The following is an 18,277-nucleotide window of genomic DNA, read 5'->3' on the forward strand; positions in this document are numbered from 1 at the left end:
GGGAAGATATACTGGTGATGAGAACTAGTTAATAAGTTCATAGAAGGGGTAACATGGTCATTTCAAAATAACAAGGAAGCAAAAGAGGTAAGAGTTCACTTTTTGAGGGAAATCATAGTTGAACTTCTGATAAGGAAGTTTAAGTAAATAAAGTATAAGTTCAGGGGCAAGGGAACGCTACTTGCCGCACCCTCATAGTTGGGCATAAAAATACCCAATGCATAGGGTTAACTGAGTTTTTCACACCCAACTGTATCAGGGTATGAGGAACACTAGAAGAACAACGTTCTTTCTCCAATATTCATCTCTCTCTCTCTCTCTCTCTCTCTCTCTCTCTCTCACATCCTTCTGACTTCAACCCTCCCTCTTGTTTGATACCAATATGCTACAGAGATGGTATCGGATATGATAACACATTGACATGAAACAAAGACACTGATACTGATATCAGTACCAATATGAAATAGGACATTGACACGATACCAATATCTCATGGCAGCAATTTGGTGCCATGGCAACAATTTGGTGATATGACGATTTAGCAATTTGACTTTATGTCGAAAATTCGAAGTTATACGCCATGATAACATGGAAACTCAAATAGGGATGATACCAACCTAATACCGATCTTTTTTATGCATCGACACAAATCAATACTAGTCTTGATATCAGTTATGATATTGAAACTGGGATCAATATCGATATCGGATTGATATGTATCATATCAATATCAATATTATATCGGATTGACATCAAATAATCGAAAGAGGGAATTGGAGAGAAGAGTGGAGTATCGGTAACAAATTGATATGTATTTGTTGGAGTCTCGATTGAATAAGCTTGGTTCAAAGTTTCTTTGAGATTATGGCTACATTTGGATGTCAATAAATGAATTAAAAAAGAAAGAGAGAGAGGGAGAGATAATCAATCATTGCATTATGTTAAAAAATAATAATATGAAATTATTGATGTATGTATCTCTCTCCTTAAATTAAAATTTTTTTCTTTCATTTCTATTAATTTACATAGCCATAGTTTCTAGGAAATTACTAGACTTTTGAAGTTTGAACTAAGTTAATTCAACAAAATATAATCAACCAATCAGAAATAGTCAATTGCACATTAGTGTCCACTTTCCACATTACCCTACGAAACCATAACCATGCATGCTTTTGACACCTCACCATCCACCAAAAAAATGGTAGATATTCTCCCCTCCCCTCATTCCTTTGAAACCATAGGAGTTAAACCGTTCATTAGTTTTCACTTTCCACATTACTTTACAAAACCATGCTTTTGACTTTTAGCATCCCAGCAAGAAAATGCTACGTTAGCGGTTAGCATTCTTTCTTTCCTTTTCTTTCTTTCAATCCTATCGACGATAAACCACTAGGGGTGAGGGTGAGGGTGACATTGAGGGTGGTGGTTGGCGAATAGGAGGCTTCATCTCTAGCATATTTCTGGGTTTGAAGGAAATTCTGGACACTTATCTGATTTTGAACTGTAATTATGGATAAATTACTATTGACGTACCTAACGTCTGTAAAAGTAACATTGGGAATTACCCGAAGTTTGAAAAATAAGGTAAGGGATACCTTATTCCTTATTAATTATTAATACATTTTATTTTCAAGTTTGCCCTTGTTAAGTACGTCAATTTCCTAAACGTTGAGTACCTCAATTGTAATTAAAAAAAATAGAAGTTAAAAATGTCAATGAGCCTACAGCTACTCCTAGACATGTTTGATTATTTTATTTAACTTTCTCTTTTCAGAATAAAATAAATTAAAAATTAAATGTGTCTAAACATAAAAGAGAGTGTCTGAAGGAAGAGAGAGAGGTAGGAGATGATTCAAACTCATGAAATATTACCCATCTCATAGTTTGAGTTTGAGTTTAAGTTTGACTTTGAGTTTGGTTCACTTAGGGGTGTCAATCGGTCGGGTCGGTCCGATTTTGATCGGGCTTAATCTGATTTGAAGACTTTCAAAGGCTACACACCGTGTCCGTCCATTTAACTAATCGGGCTTAGTTATTGAGGGCATGGTACACTTTATATTTAATCGGTCGGCCTCGGGCTATAATCGGGTTACCTTAATCGAGCTTTAGTTGGGCCTTAACCGGGCTACGGACATGTTTAATGTTAAACGGGCTTTAACCGGTTTTTAAACGGGCCCTCTTTAAAATGTGCTCTTATATTCCGGTCCACTCATGCAAGCCCAAAAAAATGAAAATACATCAATAAATGATACCAAATATAACCATTATTTAAAATGTGAACATGTCTTTACTTTTTAATTTTTATTCTTTAATTTGGGGGGTAAAATAGGTATTCTACAATCATTAAAGGGTCGGGCCAAGTCGGTGCACAATATGCCGGTCTCAGTCGGGCGTTATTTGGTCGGTGTCGGTCGGGCGCTCGACAGTCCAAGTAGCAAAATCGAGACCGACCATTTATAAATGGGTCAGCTCAAGCCCGACACGTTTAATAAACGGTCCAGGCCGGGCCGGTCTATAAACGGTCGATCCCGATCAATTTAGTCGGGTCGGGCCACGAATTGACACCCCTAGGTTCACTCACCTTAAGTGGATACGTTTCATACGTAAGATAAGTTTTATATTCTCATTTTTACTATTCAAGCATATTAGTTTACTACAAATAATGCACAAATCAGTATACTTGTGCTACTTTGTTAATTTAAAGAGCAACGATCGTGTGAATATATATACTCCTAGTTCTAATATTCATGCATCTCGTGCCAGACTTTTGAGTTTTGACTTCCATAATTTATACTTGAATCTTGAAATCGATTTATAGCCACGCAATGCCTACTTTAGTTGAATACAATAACAACAGCAACATCCAAAAACCTTATTTCAACCAATAGGATCGGTTAAATGGGATTCCAAGCAATGACGAGCATAGGGATTCATGTAAAAAGATTGACGGATTATGACTAATTAAAATAAGTGTCAACTGTCTATTAGATGCATCACTACAAATTAGTCATATGCTTGTATCGATAAGCTATAATAAGGTACCGGTTGTTTACCTGGCGTTCCCTATAGATCGGTCAAGTCAAAGCGTCCTATATGTATTACGTCTAATACCAAGATAATCCATTACTTTACTTTCATTAAAGGAAGAATGAGATAACGAATTCTTGATAGCACTGCTAAGTACGAAAGTAACAATTCGAACATACAACTCCACATTAAAAGTTAGATATGCAACACACAACTCCACATTAAAGACTATAAATGTAATCTACAACTTGAGTTGGAGGTATCTATGAATAGTGGTTCAACCCACTTTAATTGAATGTTGAATTAAATATAGTTGTGGATGAATAACCCATTCAAATCAAGAAGAAAAATGAATCTATAAAATGTATTTAGATTGAATACTTTTTGAATTGGCTCAATTTGACCATCCATCATGATATAAGTAACAACAAAACATGTAAAAAAAAAAGACATATCCAATGCATAAGGCTCCCATCATTGCATGATCTGAAAAAGTCCATAATGTATGCGGCCCTAACCCTCGCTTCGAGAAAAAAGCTATCTTTTGACTCGAACTCGGGTCATATCACTTTGCACTAAATTCCATATGAATCTAATAGACTTGAAACAATAAATATGTTGAACCTGTTTCTTGCTTTTTAATTATCTTTGGCCAAAGAAATATATCTTCCATGTTTTATCTGCACCACCTTATCAAGAAAAAACGAATTTGTTTCCACCCCATCCCCTTCCTCTCTCCCTCAAAATTCAGAAATGAATGAGTCAAAACGGATGAGGCCAATCCCAATTGACCCTCCTTTTTTTATGAACAAATGTATATAGATACTTGCTCATCATTCGAATAACCTATTCATAAGAATTTCGATCTCACCAACTAATAAATTTAATTGATTTGTATTATCATTTTATTTACGTGTGTTATCCTAAGGTTATATCTTAAAGTGTTCACAACTACAAATAACATCAGGCATATTGTTCATAGGGTTGTCACATTATATATTTTCGGAATATGATTTCAAAATATAAATGTGAGCTATAATGTATTATATGTGTGTTAGACATGATCATATTGAGAGTCTTGCATGGATAATTACTAGTTGTTTATACAAGGCTCTTTGATAGTTATTTGAACCGTATACATGAGAAGCCTTTGCCATTGCAGTTATATTTTTTGCATCTTGGTGTACCAATAGTTGGTCTTACACTGGTTATATACCGATTTGCTAGATTCATAATATGTATTTATGAATAGAGGAGATGCTCAACATGGAATCCACCTCTCAATCAGATAAAATATCTTAAGATAATTTTCTAATAATGATTGGGAAAAAGTTGAGCTCATGGCAATTTTACAAATTGTTTATAAATACATTTAAAAGGTTGAGTAACTATATTTCCAAAGGATTTATAAATGTTTTATGTCACCACTTGCAATGTTGCTGAAGTGATGAAATTAGGAGAGAGATAGACATAAATTTGGGTATACCACTAAGTAGAATCAGCCTTTTTCCATTTTTTTGTGAGAAATCACAGCCCACCCTCATTATTTTTATGGGTAAACCGGGTAAACACCATGTACACGTAAAACCCCGCAACCCACATCGAGTAAGAAACACCAAGGCCCAAGAGACCCATGAAACCATTTTCAATTTATTGATTATAGTTCCATTTGTTTTGGGAGATCTGAATGCCATTTTTTTTTTTTTTTAACGACAGGTATCCAGGCTGAACTAGTCCGACGGGCCCATACTGACCCCACAACCATATGGACCTAATCATATCGGGGTTGAATGAGAACCATTCAACTTTCACTAAAAGCAGTAAAGAACACTAAACACCCCCGTGTGAGCGGCCCAAGGTATGCCTAGTGAGAATCGAACTTAGGACGTCCGAGTTTACAGCTCGTACCAAGTTCGCTGCTCACCTAGCCCCTTGGGTTAGTGAATGCCAATCAAGTACCTGATATTTTTCAGCTTGGTAGGAGGACCAGGCAATTGTGTTCCTGATGCTTTTTTCAGGCCGACTCAAAACATGGAATTGGGTTCGGATTGACCGGTCCAATCCAAAACCCTAGAATCGGCCTTCAAATCTGAAAAGTCAACGATTTTAGGGTTTCTTGGCATGAATCGGCCGTGTAAAATCCATGGGATCAAGCAAATATGACTACTCCCTTTGCCTCAGAAATTTAAAAATTGATCAATCTTTTTTAGATGGAACATATTTCAACTAAAGCAATCAAAATCAATTTAAGACAATGTTGTGAATAGACTTCACTCTTCAAAGAGAAAACATGATATTTTAGAGTCTTGCATGTCCCTCAAATTTTGTAGCATTAATTTCTGGTAAGCTGATGCAGTGGTTGAGTGCCTCCATGAGCTGCTTCAAATCATTTGTGGTATGTGCTGCGCTAAGTGTTACCCGTAACCTAAAATATAAAGATTATTTTGGAATAAGAATCCAAAAGAAAGTGTCACCAATTTTTGCTATACATACAAATTATAATTACTTAATCAGAACCATGCAAATTACCTGCATGAGTTTGGAGGAACTGTGGGAGGTCTAATCGCCGATACATGGAAACCATGTTTAAGCATATGCCTGTTGGATTTTAATTGAAACAGTTAGTAGCAATAGTCAGAACTCAGGACAGAGAGAAAGTGAGTGCCTCTGCCTCTGCCTCTGCATGTCCCATAATAATCGAGACAGCAGCAGTAGTCAAGAAGAGAGGAGAGAGACGGGATAGACAGACCTGCTAGCCCGAAGGGCCTTCTCTTCACTCCCAACAATGAGAGAAATGATAGGACTTGTAATGGGAAGTCCAGTCAGAAAGCGAAATTCTTGCACACGGCTCCAAATTGCCTTTCTACGCCACATCTCCTTTTTAGCCACAATAACAGCAGCTGCAAAGTTATACTTTGTTAATTATCAAAACAGTTTGTATCAGAAAGAACAACTCATTTTTAAGCTACACATTTCTGGAAGACAGCAATAATTTCAACGGAAAATTACTTTTCTTCTAAAAGTTTGGATTTTTCCTTTTTTTCTAAATTACTCATTGTGTATCAAAGACCATCATAAATTAGTTATGAAAGTGACAGACTGGAATATTAATAGAGAAAAGTGATGGATGGGTTAAAAGCTAATCTGTACTCATTATGTAGATGCAACGATGAGGCAGTGATCCAATTTAAAATAAATTCAACTAATGCAACCCAGGTTCCCAAAACCCTGTTTTTGGGATGCTATGGGCCCACCAAAGTGAAAGAAACTCAAAATAATTTGTTCAATGGCGATTCCGTAACTATCTTGAAGTTCAGAACACAAGAAGTGAGAGAAAACAGATTTATGGACTCAACTGGAAACAAATACTTAAGCAGGGGGTGTTTATTGAAATTAAATTAAGAATGGAGAATGAAATAAATTAACTCAGAAATATAGGTAACCTGAATCTGTTCCACATGAGAGAACTCTTGTGATCATGGATCAATCTGAAATTTTAGGGTAGGAATCCCAGCTCATAAACATCTTTAAATGCACCCAACAATTGATTTAATAATCCACTAACGAAACAAAGAAAATTCAGTAGGGTGGTAAGAACGGGTTCCGCAATGATTTCTGACTTGGTTCTCACAAATGTGCTATCAAAATAAGATAAAAAACAGAAAATCATACAGGTAAGTAATGTAAAAAGGATCACACTACCATGTGCAGCAGCAACAACAGGAACTGGTGAAGCAGTTGAAAATATGAAAGAACGACCCTTTGATTGTAAGAGATGCTTCCACCTTTTGCTGTTCAATTACCATTCACCAGTAAGACATGAGGATCTCAGAAAAAGATAATAGTGTTTATAATCAGTTCCAATTTGAGGATAAATTTTTTTAAGAAATCTTAAAAATAAAATTAAAAAAGAATACCCAAACTCTTTTCTCCCCCAAACCTCCATAAATCATTAAATATCATATAGCACGTGTAAACCTGGAGTTGAACATACTTGCATTTGTCCTGAAATACTAGTATAAATGGAATGGTGGGAAAAAAAAAATGGTAGTCCTTCATATTAATAACAAGTAGGTACGCTCATCAACAAAGGAGCATTGAACATCAGGTGCTTCTAAAAAAATTATGGCACCCCCACACAGATGCCAGGAACTACCATTTTCAGATACTGCGTACATAGCCCCCAGTTAAATGCTAGAACTGATAGAGAACGTGCTCGGATTTCCTTTCTAGTTGAACAGAGAACACTTCTGAAGTTCTCTTAATATTCAGCTGCAGTGCTTGGGTTGATGAGTGATAATTGAGGTAAAATAGAGAATATAAGCTGCCCATCAAACCAATTACCTTAACAGGAGAAAAGAAAACAAAAAAGAGACTTAAGGTTATGCAATCAAGCAGGAATCGGACTAGGTTCAGGTTGATCAATCTGGAGAGCATGCCAATATCCTGTTGCATTGCTTAAATCGTTAAATAGATTGTTTGGTCATGATGGGTTAGATCTCAAAATTTACAAGCAATCTCCAGAACACAAGTCATATGGATCAGTATCTCATAAATCCCATGAGGCCAAGAATGTACTTCAGTAATATGTCTTTAGTATATTCTAAAATAAAGGAATCACCACAAGTCAGAGCTCAAAATTTCATATTTTTCTTTTCTCATATGCGGAATTTATTGGTGATGAGAAGGGCAAGAATCTGAAGACTAAAGCCTTTTTTAGAAGTCTGCAAACAGAAGAGAGAAAGAGGCTATACATAGAAAACAATCAAACACCCCAGAACACAGAGATTAAAAGCACTGTAGGTTGAAATCAGCGGACTGGACATCCCCGAAGGCAATGCTGATACAGGATCAGAAGTTCAGGTTATTCAATTGCACAAACTACTGACACAAAATAAAAGTCGGCCGGGCTTCCGTGAAGGCAATGCTGCTAGCCTGCAACAGGATCAGAGTGTCAGGTTATTGTTCCACTTGGTCAAACTACTTGCACAATAAATTTGTGGTTCTAGTCACCGGCGCTCAATGCATTCTCACATGCCCATAAAATCAATTTATCTTGATAAAAGAAGTATAGCAGACAACAGTCACTGAGGATTCTTTCATTGCACCTGATATTTTGAAGTTCTTGTTCTGCAACATTTCAATAACCAATTTTTTTCTAATCTCATTATTTATCTGTTTGAGTGGTTGTGACACGTTATTCACTACAACAGGTATTCAATACCTTAACTCTTGGTGAACTTTAAAGAATACCATTTATGGGTGGAGATCAACGGCAAATAGAATATCTTTCACTAATATTCCAACGTTTTACGTTGCCAAATTTCCAGGAATAAACAATGGGAAACCAAAGAGACATAAGACGTGATTACCTGCAAGTCACAAATCCACCGTGGCAGCCTGCAGCTTTACTAAGAGTTCCTATGCATATATCAACATCATTTTCACAGTTAAACTCCTCAGTCACTCCTCCACCATTCTCACCACAAACTAATGTTCCATGTGCCTGAAACAACCCTAAACAAATGTAAGAATAACTGTTCAATCATTAAGAAATACAATACCAGAGTGGGATGATGATCCTCCCTACCTGTGCCATATGAGAGTGGACCTTCCATCCCCACCTCCCAGTTTGTACCTCAAGTTCTAGGCAATCACAAGGCAGGCCAAAGCATCTCAAAGTGGAAACTTTAGTAAATACACCAGGTGCATTAATTAAAGTGAAGTATATCACCAAACCAAAATACACTCAGGGTGCTTGTCACGACCTCATAAATGGCACGACTGAGGTTGGGACAACAATGATGGAATGGAGTATCCAGGCTCATGTCATGTACAAGCGGACATCCAAAGACACGGGGATATACGAGTTAATGGACTGCTAGATATGGACCAATTTCCCTCATTCCACATGACCATCTGATATTATATGATATGAAGACTTGTCTTGAACCATGTTTTAACTGTCCACAGAATTAGATGAAGGCACTAAGACACAATTTTGGGAGCATATGGTTGATTTAATTCAAGGAATTAGTCAAAAAGAATTATAATAGGAAGAGATCTAAATGGGCATGTTGGAATGGATAATAAAGACTATGAAAGAATTCATAAAGGATTTGGTTTTGGAGATAGAAATGAGGAGGGGATTTATTAGTAGTAAACACATGTTTCAAAAAGAAAAGAGCAACTAATTACTTTCAAAAGTGGACAACATAGTAGCCAAACAGACTTCTTTCTAACTAGACGATATCATAGGTTATCATGTAAAGATTGTAAGATTATAGCAGGGGAGAGGTTAGCTACGCAACATAGAATAATAATCTTATATATGTATTTTAAAACACTGAATTGTAGGAGATGTGAGGTTAGTCCTAGGACAAGATGGTGGAACTAAGAGGGAGAAAACTTGAAAATATTTATTGATAAATTAGTATCATATCGAATGTGGGATTTAGATGATGATCCTAACATAATGTGGAACGAGATGGCTGCTAATATTAGAAATATAGCTATGGATGTTTTAGGTGAATCTAAAGGAATATAACATTCATTTAGGAAGACTTGGTGGTGGGTTGAGGAAGTTCAAACAGCAATTAAGGCTAAGAAATCCAATTTTAAAACTAGGGAAAGGACAAAAGATGAAGAGGGTTTCAAAAGGTATAAATTCAATATAAATGAAGTTAAAAATATAATATGGAAAGCACGGGGCTACGAAATATGAGGATCTTTATAACAAATTAGGCACCAAGAAAGGGGAACAAGGTATCTATAAACTAGTCAAACTGAGGGAAAAAGGAAAATAAAGATTTCAACCATATTAGATGTAATAAAAGTGGGGATGGTAATACTTTAATAAACAATGAGGAGATTAAAGAGAGGTGGACTAAATATTTCTATAGTTTACTAAATGAAAATAATACTAGTATCATAGAAGGTTGTTATAACCATCAAGGAACTACAAATCTTAAAATATATACGGAAAATTAAGGTGCCTAAAGTAAAAGAAGCATCAAAATAGATGAAAATAGGTAAAGTAGTAGGCCCAGATGATATCCCAATAAAGGTTTGGAAGAGTCTAGGAATTTGTGTGTTATCGTGACTAACTAGATTATTTAATACTATTGTGAGCACAATGAAAATGCTAGATGAATGGAGAAGAAGCATTGTAGAAGATATTCAAAGCTATAATAATTATAGAGGAATTAAACTCATGAGCCATACTATGAAATTATGGGCAAAAGTAATTCTAAGACAAGAATCTAATGTTTCAAATGACCAATTTGGTTTTATGCCAAGGAAGTCAACCATAGAAGCTATTAATTTGCTTAGGAGACTGATGGAAAGATTCAGAGCATATAAGAAAGATCTTCATATGGTCTTTACTCTTTATTGATTTAAAAAAATCCTACAACAGAGTTCCAGATAGCTAATTTGGCATGTTTAAGAGAACAAAAACGTTTCAAAGGAAAATCCTATAGAATTGTTATACAACCATCAATGGCGTATGGGGCTGAATGTTGGGCAGTAAAGAAAAACAATTAAACAAACTTAATATGGCAGAAATGAGGATGTTGCAATGGATGAGTGGTAAAACTAAAAAGGATAAAATGAAGAATGAACAAATTAGAGCAAACTTGGGCATTTGCCCCTATTCATGATAAGTTGTGAGAAACTCATCTGAGGTAGCACGCATAAGTGCAACGAGGCCTTTGAATGCTCCAGTACGGAGAAGTTATTTATTGCAAATTGAAGGAGCTAAAAGAGCTAAAGGTAGGTCTAAAATAAGCATAGAAGTAGTAAGGACATGTATAACTTATGATTGAAATCTTATATGGCTTTGAATATAACTGATTGGAGAAATAGGATCCATGTAGCCAACCCCATTTAGTTGGGATAAGGTTGAATTATTGTTGTTGTGTAGGAATGCTAGGGATCATAAGTATCATCCCAAGAGGTCAACCTCTTGGCCCAAGAAATCTTCTCAGTGCCGTCCATTTAATGATAAACTCCACTGGATGCATGTTTCATGTATGACATGGCTGTGAGAACTACTTGTTATTGCCCACCCTCGTCTAAATGCAACCTCCCCCACCCCCAACCCAGAAAAAAAAATGATAAGCCAGAACATCTTCCATATGGATACAGAAATCGCACTTACATCATCAAGAACTAATAAAAATCCATGCCTCTTGCGAAGCTCTGCAAGCTTGACCATTGGTGCAAAATCTCCATCCATACTAAACAAGCTGCAAGGGAATAGCAGCAATAATTTATGCATGGAAATACTGTCAAGTATAAATTTAAGATCAATAATCTCATAATTTTTAACTTCAAAATGCATAATTGATATTTAATTCAGCTGTAAGCCAATTCAAACTTATCATCTGCTAAATATTACTATAAATTCTATAATTATATCAACTTCTATCGAATCAAGTGACCCCATCCATGAGTAAATATTTCGTAGTAGCCTCATTAGACTGCACATCTCTCTTGGTATATCCAGATGATAGGTCAAAGCATAACTGAAACATTCTGGAGCTACAGTAATAAAATTGAACCTAATCCATGGAGCTCTTTTAATGCAGACATATCAGCTTTTGAAAGATGTAAGGCACATCCTGTGACACAACATCCTTTTTTAAGCCTCCTATTATCAAACTTGCCAAAGTTCTCAGACAGACAATGTTGTTCGTCTACTTCACCTAATGTTTCTTAAAGCTGTGAACTTCCTTAATAATTGCAAACCGAAATAAAGTCATCTGTAATCTGTTGCTATAACCTGTCCTGTCCACCCTTTTAGGCCATTCCTTCCCTCTTATTTTCCCCCCTCACTTTTTTCTTGTTCTTTTGCTTTTTTATAGTTAAATGAATTTTAAAGCAAAGAAGAAGAAGAGAGGAACAACAAGGGAGGGAGCACCCAGGGAGTTGGACAACCGCATTAAACCCAAAAGGCAAAAACACTGGAGGGGGAAAAATACTCCTACGTACATATAGTTTCTCCTAAATCAAGCCACCTCATGGCTGATCTTGGGATGGACTCAAAGGAACAGCTGCAGCCTTATTTTCTTTCAATGCAGAAGATATCCCCATGGATGTTTCTGCAAATTCACTCTAGCAAGGCTGTAAGGGCCATATTTCATCTCTTAAATCATAATTCATCAGGTTGTATTTATTGAACACATGAGACTTCAAATTACCCTCCTTCGTATCAGCATTCATGCTTGAGTTGGCAGGCACACCCTCCTGGCACTCTATGCTCTAGTGTGCAGCACCTTTTGGTAGTTCGGGAATTTTGGACCTTTCTTTCACAGAGACAACCATGTATGGGCTGATATTTGACATGAGAGCAGGAGATCTTGGGATCAAGAATCCAAACAGTTTGGACCTCATCCAAGCTACCACATTGCAGATATTTGGGCCATGCAGGAAACACCAGCTTTTATCTTCTTCTTTTATCGTTCATTCACTTTCAGCCATTCACCACATTTTTGCAACTCTTTAGGATGACCCACTGGCCAGTGGCCACTGTGACAAATTTCAGCCAAGGAAATCTCTTTGCCACAATTTTTAATGGTAAGTCTGTCATAGGATAAACAGACAGATCTCTAACATGCACTAAAATTGATAATATTTATGGCAGAGGTTGGATCCACAGGCTACTATCATCCACCCAACACAAATCAAGTATTCATCTAGTAAAATTGGCACGAAAAGAAAGTGCAAGAAAGGGTCATAACAATGTTGACTTACCTATCACTCACAACAACTTTTTTCTTCATCAAGCAACTTGATCTGTCAAATACCAAATGTATGACTAGGTGTCAGAAAACTGGATAAAGTCAATCAAAGAGGAAATGCAAATAAGAGCAAGAAACTTACAAGAGAGCATTAAGATGGGACATGTCACAATGTCTATACACAAAGACCTCTACTGCTCCTTGCCTCTCAGCTAGCCGAATACCATCAATAATAGATGCATGATTCAGAGCATCAGAAAAGATGGCTACCCTTTCATCCTTCAATGGTTTCCTCCCAGAAGATGGGAGAGAACCAACACTTCCAATTGTAACCATTACAGCCATGTTCGCTGCGAAGCCTGTAGGGCAGAGAAGGCAATCCTGGAGCATTACCATAACAAAAAAAATCATTACTTTTTTGGTACAAGTCCCAGAAATGCCACAGAGGAGGGAGGCCAGATTAACAGTTTACAAGGGTTCGCAACCATTTAAATCCCTCTGTACCATGTTTCACCCTGAATCTAGAAAATCTCCAGGGAACCAACCATTAAAATATTTAATGTAAATATCAATGAATCCAATTACACATTGCAAACCAATGTCCTTATTGTGAAGATAACAAAGTGCAATGACTAGGTCATCTGCCTAGTCCCAAAGTTTTATTTTATTTTATTTTATTTTTTATAAGTAGCACAGTACCAAAGTTGGATATTTAGTTTTTTCCCCTGATCAGTGAAGTGGATGCTCCTTTAATAATACTGACCGATACATATCCACTCAGGTTCTTCCCCCTCAGTGGGCTTAGGAAGCCCAACAGAAGGGTTTGACAGTCCCTCACTAATTCATGGGGAACTACTCAAGTAATCAGGTTAGCTGATCTATCGGGGGCCTCTCTTTTAGTATCCTTTTATTTATTTTTCGTTATAGCTTCTATCATGATTTGATTAAGGGTTTGTGTTAGTAGTTATTTAATTCCTCCTTTTAGCCATAGTTAGTCCTATTGACTGTCATTGCTTGGAGTGATGATAAAAGCTCAGGCTGCCAGCGTAAAGATGTTGTTCAAGTCTGAGGGCTGCAAGCCTGCAACTTGGTGCAAAAGAGTTCCAAAGTTTAGGACCAACTCCAGTACACCCTTTCCATGATCCTGCAAAGGAGGGACTTGCACTAGGTTACAACCATTATTAATCTTTATCAGTCCTACTTCCATTAGAATTTGAAGTTATAATTGTTACAGGATAGTGAATCGTCTTTCCCCCTTATCTTCTAAGTCATGCTGATATCTAGTAGAACTTGGTAACTACGTATACCCTTGCTTATTAGGTCATATAAGTGGGTAAATTAAGTAATAAGAGCAGTGCTCTAATTACTTATCTTTATTATAAATAAATGCAAACTATTACCAGTAGGAAATTAACACCACTCTCTCCAATCAATAACACTCTCCTTCGCTACCTTCTATTCTTTCTTCTTCTTCTATTGATTCTCTTTATTCTCTCTTATTCTCTCTTTTTTTACGCATCATTATTGTTAGTTTTTTTGGATCTGAAACTGTTACAAATTCATTCTCCCTCCAGCCACCCCATTCATTAACCTCTGAATAGCAATTGGCCGAAAAGTTTGGTGTTATGTGGACAAGTCTTTATTTGTTTATCTCATTTTACCTTCCATCCATATTTATTTAAAAAATAATAATAATAATAATAATAATAATAATAAAACATATAAAATTAAAAATTAAAAAAAAAATTGCATCTCCATTTGTATTTCCATTTCACTTTTCAATGTTGCGTGGAAACCTGTTCCAATAATCCTACTAAATTTGTTTGGAAACCTACACAACTATATTAACTAGAATTGCCAGAGATAATAGTTAGATCTTTTGACAAAGAGACTGAATGCCAAGACAAAGAGGAAGTTCCTAGCCAACAACTTTTAAGGCAATCACCTTTCAATTAGCGAGAAGAATTTTTTTTTCGAAAAAGCTTAAAAACTCATAGCTTGTATTTTTAGAGGCCATGTTCTTCACTGGGGAATGAACTACTCTACAGGATGCACATTTCCAAAGCCAAGAAAAACTTGGTCATTTTAGAAATTTCAGACATGATGCAGCATAAGGAAGTTCATATATCAGCTGTACCGTTGAGACATGCATAAAAGCATCAAACGTGTATCCAACATGTATTAAATATGAGATTCAGGGATTCAGCAAATATTTTGTAGAGGGATGAAATGATTAAATATTTCAACGTGATAATTCATGTAAGTGTAAAATGTGACAAAAAAATTCATTTTAATCGTATATTTCCTGATAATAACTTGTATAAGAAAAGATTTTGAAGCTAAACTACCATTGACAACTCAGAGGCAGAACTAAAGAAAATTCTGAAATGTTAAACCAGGATTGAAGAAAGTATAAGTATTCAAAATTCAACAAAGTCAATACTGGTACTCTGCCCTTTAGAAGAATACATGCAACAAAGTCTAGTAGGCCAACAATAATAACAATTTTAACCTTCACAAAAATAAACCCATTGAAGAATTGAGAAGGGAAAAATTAACAAAGGATTAATTATCACATGTGTTCCTCATCAGGTTGAATCCAGTGAACTAACTACGGCATTACCAAGGATGAGTAAATATCTTAGGAAGAATAATTTGCATGGAAAATTCAGTTCAACTGAAATGCAAAAGAAGCCAATTTTATACAGTACCTCTTTCTTCTTCAAATCTGCCAAGCATGACTCTAGTAGCCTATGGTAATTGGTGTAGCCACATATCAAAGCAGAGCCTCTTGGGCCCATTCCATGTTCTAGTGCTGCCTGAATTGAATGAGCGTTCAAAAAGGTTTGAGCAAAAGGAGTACAGGTAACTCATCTTTGGGAGAGGCAAAAATAAGAATTTACAATGGGCTACTATGTGCACCTTTGCAGCAGCCTTCCGAACAGTTGGATGAGAACTCAAGCCCAAGTAATCATTTCCGGAGAAGAGAAGTAATTTGTTGGATTTCTGAGGGCAGACCCCGGGGTGTACATCCACATTGTCATCTCTATTGATAACTTCATCTCCTATAGGAACAAACAAATCACAAATCAATATGCAACAAGTGGTGGAACATGTACAATTTTTTTTTTTTTTTCCTGAGAGAAGTTAAGGAGTATTGTATGAATCTCACAGAAAAAGAGCAACCTGTTTCACTGTTGGGCATTATGAGCAACTAGTGGGAAGTATGAAATCCTCGGGTATGTCAGAGAATGGTGGTGTGTCTTATTATAAGTTGGAACATCCCATTGAAGCTACTAGAGGGAAATCCACTTGACATTCACCAAAAATTTATTCAGAGGAAAGAAAAATTCACATATAATCAGTGAAGATTTTATTTCACACATCGCACTTGGAGTTGAGACATAATGATGCAACAACTATTTAAACCATTGTAAAAGCACAAGTAGTTGTTTTTGTTCTCACTTCCTGCCTGATACAAGAAAATTATAGTACGATAGACATACAAGTAAAATATGCATAATAAAGTACAGAAAGTTCAGAGAGAGAGAGAAACTGACCAGGAAATTGATGATACGAGTATTCCTTTTAGATCACAATTTCAATTCCAAACCAATAAAAATGGGGTGGGGTATGCATTACAAGGAGACATTATGATAAAGCACCCAATAAGAGCATAAGTAGTAACTCATTCTACCTACCAAAAGTTAATCGGTTGTAAATTTGAAACATTAGTCTGCGACATTTATTGTATTCTTAGTACATATGTGAGAACCTGCAATTCCCTTCAGTTACTAATCCATAACTCTTAAGAGCACATTCAAAGGAAAAAAAAAAAGGACTTCTTCATGTTAAAACTTCAATATATGAGCAAGCAATTAACAGAAATACTTTTAGCAAATAAAATAAGTTCTGAACACTCAGCGTATCCACTGTTTCCTTCCATGACTATTGTTCTTCACGATATAATTGAAATACACAAAACTTAGGGTTGTATAATTGGAAATGAAACAGCAGACCATAGTCATCAAAAACCAAGCAAGAATCAAGTAAAAGCTATAAGTTCTCACCAGAACTAGGAACGTCATCTACCCACTTCTGAAATGTGGGTTCTGCAATCTCAACCTCCACGGAAGCTCGATCCCATGAACGCAACCCATCAAAAGTTTGGAACTCTTCTGAATCTACAAAATTCTTGACTTCGTTCTCATATGATTTAGATTCAAACCTGGAGAGCGAAATGGGTCTGAGAGATCGAAGAACCTTTTGTGATTCAAGTCTTGAAAGAGCCTCCTCGACCCAGTAATCCCACGAATTCGTCAGCATTTTACACACACAGCAGAGACCCAGTTAGTGCAGAGAGATAAGAAGCCGAGGTTTCACAGTTTGAGTTAGTTGAGCTCATTTCAACCGATCCGGCCACCTGCTTGCCTCTATCGTATCGAAAACAAGAAAAGTGTCCGTAGTAGACCCCACTCCCCCCACTTGCCTCTATGGCCCCTTCCCTCGACATTTTTGCCATATTAAACACAAGAGTTTTATAATGCCGCCAGTGTTTGGAAATCTCTCACCCCACAGCCCAAATTTCAAGGGCGTGAGAGATAATGAAAATGCTTTTTTTTTTGTTAGAGAAATCATCATTCAAACAACAATAACAATCATAACCTTATCCCAACTTGATGGAATCAGCAACAAGGACCCATAAAAGTATCATTTATAAAGGAAATCTCCTTGAGCAAAACAGAATTAAGGCAAGGATTATTACAAGAGAACTCAATTACGATAAGAGAAAAGAGAACCTTGCAGAAGAGGAAGTGAGCAACATGATTTATTACACGACGACTAAAATGGAAGATGCACTCCTCAAACGAAGAAGAAAGGTGGATGATGTCAGCCACAACCGAGAAAATTTTAGCATTGAGAGCTTTGAGCTAACATAGTCAATCGACTGTTGGAAATTGCTCTCGAAGATAATGGAGAGCTAGACTTCAACGATAGCCCTATGCACAGCCGAGCGGAGGACAATGGATTCAACAAAATGGGAAGTAGAGGCAATTTCCTTAGCAGAAGCAACCAGAATATCCCCCAAAGAATTGCGAGCAGCAAAGCCAATGCTAGTCCGATGGTGATTCCAAAGAACATAATCGCCTGAGTTCACTTTGATAAAGCTAGTATGGAGGGCAAGACCAATTACAACATGCATGATGGAGGAGGAGGACTGCACCAGCCGGCTGAAAGGAGTCGTGGCTTGGCTGAAATCCACAAAATAACTGAGGGCCCTACAGATAATCTCCTCCTAACAAATGCATACTCTCAATGATGGCATGGGGTATTTTTTTTTCCCCATAATACAATATCAGGAAGAAGAAAAAAAAAAAAGAGGGCTCTTGAGGAATGGCATAAGAGAACACACTGATGAGGCGAAATAAAACAATTTTGTACATGAGAGGCAAAAGAGGTGATGGTGCTAAGGTGCTAGATGCGACACTAGCACCATCTCTCTCTAG

General features: G+C 36.6%; 1 protein-coding gene across 4 annotated transcripts in view; it reads right to left on the reverse strand.

The window, feature by feature from the left end:
• LOC122085759 (8-amino-7-oxononanoate synthase) overlaps positions 1–17,260 on the reverse strand; it is a 33,667-nt gene extending 16,407 nt beyond the window's left edge. For 2 of the 4 annotated variants that reach the window (XM_042654331.1, XM_042654330.1), the window contains exon 1: positions 16,841–17,260. In XM_042654331.1, coding sequence (XP_042510265.1) covers positions 16,841–17,096 — 256 coding nt within the window. In that variant the 5' untranslated portion in view covers positions 17,097–17,260. Of the gene's footprint in view, positions 1–5,198; positions 5,453–5,556; positions 5,626–5,776; positions 5,928–6,729; positions 6,819–8,399; positions 8,534–11,188; positions 11,277–12,783; positions 12,826–12,912; positions 13,152–15,481; positions 15,590–15,692; positions 15,836–16,840 lie in introns of those variants that run through there. The other 2 variants (XM_042654327.1, XM_042654328.1) reach the window with 2 other exon arrangements.
• Between the last annotated feature and the right edge of the window lie 1,017 nt (positions 17,261–18,277).

The sequence above is a fragment of the Macadamia integrifolia genome, chromosome 8 (assembly GCF_013358625.1).
Source record: "Macadamia integrifolia cultivar HAES 741 chromosome 8, SCU_Mint_v3, whole genome shotgun sequence".
NCBI classification, from domain to species: Eukaryota; Viridiplantae; Streptophyta; class Magnoliopsida; order Proteales; family Proteaceae; genus Macadamia; species Macadamia integrifolia.